General features: G+C 38.6%; 1 protein-coding gene across 6 annotated transcripts; it reads right to left on the bottom strand.

Moving 5' to 3' along the window:
- Positions 1 to 515: 515 nt before the first annotated feature.
- On the bottom strand, positions 516 to 3,213 carry LOC140789552 (uncharacterized). 6 transcript variants are annotated; one of them, XM_073139287.1, is made up of 7 exons: positions 3,008 to 3,139; positions 2,779 to 2,894; positions 2,303 to 2,417; positions 2,076 to 2,190; positions 1,522 to 1,776; positions 1,216 to 1,431; positions 516 to 1,134 (listed from the first exon to the last, which is right to left on the bottom strand). In XM_073139287.1, exons 2-7 carry the CDS (start codon positions 2,877 to 2,879, stop codon positions 878 to 880), a joined length of 1,059 nt encoding a protein of 352 aa, XP_072995388.1. In that variant the 5' UTR covers positions 2,880 to 2,894; positions 3,008 to 3,139; the 3' UTR covers positions 516 to 877. The 6 variants fall into 6 exon arrangements, with proteins under 6 accessions (XP_072995388.1, XP_072995390.1, XP_072995385.1 ...); XM_073139289.1 differs by lacking the exon at positions 3,008 to 3,139 and having other exon boundaries at positions 1,216 to 1,297; positions 1,378 to 1,431; positions 2,779 to 2,950; XM_073139284.1 differs by having other exon boundaries at positions 516 to 1,431; positions 3,008 to 3,213.
- Between the last annotated feature and the right edge of the window lie 1,914 nt (positions 3,214 to 5,127).

The following is a 5,127-nucleotide window of genomic DNA, read 5'->3' as shown; positions in this document are numbered from 1 at the left end:
CGATTTGGAATCTCAATTTTAAAAACCAAAGATAATATCCAATAGTAGGGAGCCATGACGTCTCTAACAAGAAGCACCCACAACTTACATAATTTTCACTATGTAGTTACGAGTAACAACGTACATAATTTTCACTATTCAGACTTAGAAGCAGAGATTATTGAGTTTTAACATCCATGGACTTCCTCAAAAAAAAAACACCCATGGACGACAAAAATAACTGGAAACAGAAGCAACAAAACTTCATCTTAAGAAAAAACACCCATGTAAATAATTTTCACTACTCACAAGTCTTCGTTTCTGAGAATTATAATCCAAAAATTGCTTAAGAAAACATCACCTGATGCCAAAACTTCATCTTGACCAAAAAGCATCCAGCCATTGAATTTCATCCCAGTGTTAGGCCTCTAGTTCTCAGCAAATCAATGTCATCCAGGATGACTATACAGTATCTACTGCCTTCTAATTGTTAGATTGCAATTTGGTAATTTATAGGGAGGCTTCTACAACAAAAATTACAATCAACTATATGCCAAACTTATAACGTGGTAAATTATTACAAAGTATATATCGGAAGATATTATAAATGCTAGAGATGTAGCCATACATATCAAGCAGCTCGCAGCTAGAAGCTATTCACTCTAACATATTAGGGGAACTACTAAGTGATACACAACAAAAAGCAGCAGGTGCCGCCGATACAATTAATTCGTGAGCTCAAACAAGCGTGTAGCTTCCAGGTAAACCCTATGAAATTGACACTTCCACATACCTGAATAACTGACTGGAGTGGTTTGATAATTTGGCGGATGAAATATATGATATTTCCAGCAGAATTATCTGACCCAGAGCACTGATAGGTGCATTCTCTTTGCATTCAGAGACCTCCACATAATAAATTGCTTCCTGCCTCAAAACTCCATTTACTTGAGCACGAGTCCAGGGGCTCAACCATGGAATCTACTTGAAAGAAGTCAAAGCATTTATCTTCCAGGGGCAAAAAAGAGGGCTCATAGGACTTGCTATCATCACAAGAACTACTCGATCCAACATCCTCGACCTCATTGGTCCAAGAGCTATCGGCACCCAGCCATGGAGTTGAAGGCAATCCCAATCGCAGTGACAAATCATATCCTGTGTGAACCGCAGACATTTCAATGCAGTTGGTCACATTGCTTGAAGAATTCATTGTGCTCTTGCAGCCGAGTACATTACCTTCCAAACTCGTCCCAGTCTTTTCATCAGAGAGATCAAAAGAAGTCATGGTGGTTGTAGCCATGTTCTGTTGTTTTTGGTGCTGCGGATACCGAGACGGCGGCTGAAAGCATGCGTTATCTTTGTTCCCACAATAATATAAGGGATAAATACGACACAAACCTGGCAAGTTCTGCAAGGTCTCCGCAGGGACAGATGTTCCATCTCTAGAGGGGTCTAAAGAATAATTGAAGGGAAAATAGAAAGTTAGGATCAGAAGAAGCATTTTTTATTTTATTTTTTCAACTATCATGGAAGAGGTATTACCAGAGATGGTAGGATTAGCATAGGTTGGTTTTAACAGGGCTGAGTACCAGGAAGACGAACACCCTAGATTGGAAGGGTCCGGAGAAGGTGGTCGTAATAGACCGACAGAAGATCCATGAAGCACCTTGTGATTGTCCGGTATGTTAGGAGAGACAGATGAGGCGTCCTTGGTAGTGGAACTCAGGTAGCAACCAGGGTTGCTGTGGCGCTGGCTCCTGGAAGCTCTTCTGGGAATGCAACCCAGATTAAGTGCCGCTGCGCGAGAGAGGGAGAGGGAGCGGGAGCTTAACAAGGAGACAGATGAAGAAGGGGATACGAAAAGAAGAAGAAGAAGAAGAAGAATGAATGAATGAATGAATGAATCACAAAAAGAAAAGCTAATAGAGTTCCACCAACCCCTGGCCTTGTGTGAGTGAGTATACAGAATGAAGGACGGAGACGGAAGAGGAAATCATAGATGTATCCCTTGTTCTTACACTTGTAAAATAGCAACAGCCAATCGATCAAGAGAAGGGCGGGAGATGTGACAGAGACAGGGACATGGGAAGTAGTACCTTCTATGCAGGGCTGCAAGAGGTCTCCACTCTCGACGGTGTCGTCTTTGCGGATAATGGTGTCAATGGCGTCGTTGGCGCGGTCCCACAGAGTCTTCAGGTCCATGTACTCTGCCTGCGTTATTCATCCATCCACAGAGCAATCTCATCTTCTCTTAGAAGCCAAAGGGGAAAAACAAAGAAAAAAGAAAAACAAACAAACAAACAAACAAACAAACAGAACAAACCTCGGAATTGGCCTTGGAATACATGATCTCCTCGGCCTTGAGGACGACGAACGGAAGCTTCTCTTGCCATTCCTTGTTCTTCCGAGTTGCGGGGCTGTGTACTTGGTTCGCGATCCTGTCCATTTGCAAATCACAGCCAAGACCGCCATCAATTGTAGGCCGACATCAGGCGCGAGGAGAAAAGGTAAAATCATCTCAATGAATGAGGGGGTAACAAAAAAGAATTGCTACACTCAAGAGAAGAGGGCAGAGGGGGGTGGGAGCGAGCTATTACACCCTAACAATAGAGGAACTTGTAGGACAACAATCCGATATTCCCATCCCAGAGTTTGAAAGCTCTCGGGAGGGAATCGAGTCGCCCTTTCTCTGGTTCCACTCTCTCTCTCTCTCTCTCTCTCTGTGTATATATATATATATATATATATATATATAGTTGAGGTAGAACATAAGGAAAATTAAGAGCAAAGGAAGAAGACCTGAAGATCTCCTGGATGAGGGATCCCCTCATGGGCTGGTGGCGATCGCTGTGCCACGCTCGCCTCACACACTCGTAAGGCCTCGGCCCAGGTCTCGGCATCTCTCCGCAGTTTCACTGCCAATTGAGTCGGAAAATAGGGAAAGGGGAGACAACAAGGCAAAGGAAATACAAAATAAAGAGAATATATATATATATTCTTTTCAAGACCTATCGGCCATCTATCTCACCATTTCTCCGTCCCGTTACATCTGGTCCCTATTGCGATGGGAAGGATTTCAATGCGCTGCTGGCTGCGATCCAAACCCCTACAATAGAGGGGTGTGAGCGTGACACCGCGTGGGGGCGGGGGAGAGAGAGAGAGAGAGAGAGAGAGAGAGAGAGAGAGAGAGAGAGAGAGTGGTTTTGGGGACGGGATGAATAGGATGGATGGGATGGGTCACGGGTGGGTGGGTGGCAAATACTTTATTGCTGCAAAAGGGTTATCTCGCGATTCCATTCTATCTTGATTGGCTGTCTAAGAGAGTTTAAATGCTCGTATACTTGTATGTTGCACACTCTTCTTTGCCTTTGTTTGGGGGATAATATCAACATAGTTGATCTTCCATTTCTGTACATTTTTCAATTAATTTTTTATTAAATACTTTAGGGTGCGTTTCTTCAGATGATATAAAAATAAGATTATATTAGTTATTCTATGGGCCCCACATAATCTCATATTTGATGTGAAATTTATAGATGAGATTAGAAGTCCAATTGAATTCCATTTATTATTACCATATTACCCTCATATAAAAAATAATAAGTTTAGATATATGAATAACAAAACTAATAATCTTAATTTATATTTTTATATATATTATTATACATTTTTTATATAACTTATTCTATTATTTTGTATTACTTTTGATTTTAATTCTGATTATTTTAAATTGAACTTGATAAATTTATAATTAATATAATATAATTTAATGATATAATTTAAGTTTGAGATAATCAATAATAGTTTAAAATAGTAGTTCATGTTACTATTTTTGTTTATTGAGGATAATAACGTAATTTTGTTTAGTTATCACATATATATTCTTATATAAACTAAACAATAAGTTAAAATTATAATATGGGATTAGTAATCCTAGAAAACATGTTATTTTTTGAAATAAGCGTAGGGACGACTTATCCTCTTTTATCTAATCTTACAATCAAGCTAAATGCACCTTTAAGTATCTCGTTTGAGTCTAGTGAGAACATTGTTTATATTGGTAACCAAATAGTAGTTTATCTCTGATTATATTTAAAAAATAAAAAATAGGTGAAAGTTTAAATTATTATCAAATTATAAATTTACCATTAAAATAACTTGTAATTATCTTTTATAAATTTAATAATAATATTTTGGTATTAATATCTAACTAGGGGTGTTAGGATAGACAATAAAATTGTCGCTCAACTTGACTCATATTGGTATGAGTCTAGCTAGAGCTTTGTTTGTAGGCTTGATTAGAATTACGAGTCGAGTTAGAGCTGATTTGCTTAGGCTCAACTTGATAGGCTTAGATCAAATATAATATTTATCAATATTATATATATTATTATAGTTCTTTGCTCAGGTTGAATAATTCTTAGCTCAGGCTTGGCAACTTGGACTCAGTCCAAGTTAGCTCGAATGATAGGCTTGGTTCAACCTGGCTTAAAAATAGCCTAGTTTTAAGCTTCAGCTCAACTCGAGCATTGTCCGGCTCAATATGAGTTCAGCTCTCGAGCTTAGCTTGACTTGAGCTAAGTTGATCTTGAATTTCAAGCTAAGCTTGAAGTAAATTTTGAGACAAGCTTGAACTAGATCATGCTCGCTCAAGCTCGGCTCATTTACACCCCTATATCTGATGGTACAAAGGGTATTGGCCAAATTTCATAATATATTCTTAATTTCTCTCTAAAAGAAAGATGATTTATGTTTTATATCTAGAATAATAATTACATCTATGTTTCAAACTCTCATATATACTCAGTTCAGAATCGGGAGCTCTGAATAACCAGCCCAGCGCGTCATTCTTCCATAACTTCACGGGGCGGGGTTGCGCGCGAGCCGTCGGCTCCCCGGATTTGAAAGTTCAGCCCTTTTTCTCCAAAATAAATATTTTTTTATATTTTTTAGTGTCCCTCCAAAAGATCAAAGCTTAGTGAGCAATTAGGGCTGTCCCACAATCACCTTATTAAGCTATATTAAGGACTTCTTTAAAAAAAAATTATAAAAACAAAAACTCAATGGCTTATACCGATGAAATTGTACCGTGTTTAAATTGATAGAAAGTTGTAATGCAGACTTCTCTGAAATAAATACTAAGCAAAT

The sequence above is a fragment of the Typha latifolia genome, chromosome 5 (assembly GCF_019914945.1).
Source record: "Typha latifolia isolate L0001 chromosome 5, TyphaL0001v2, whole genome shotgun sequence".
NCBI lineage: Eukaryota > Viridiplantae > Streptophyta > Magnoliopsida > Poales > Typhaceae > Typha > Typha latifolia.
Note: the sequence above shows the minus strand (reverse complement) of the source record. Positions and strands in the feature narration are given on the sequence as shown.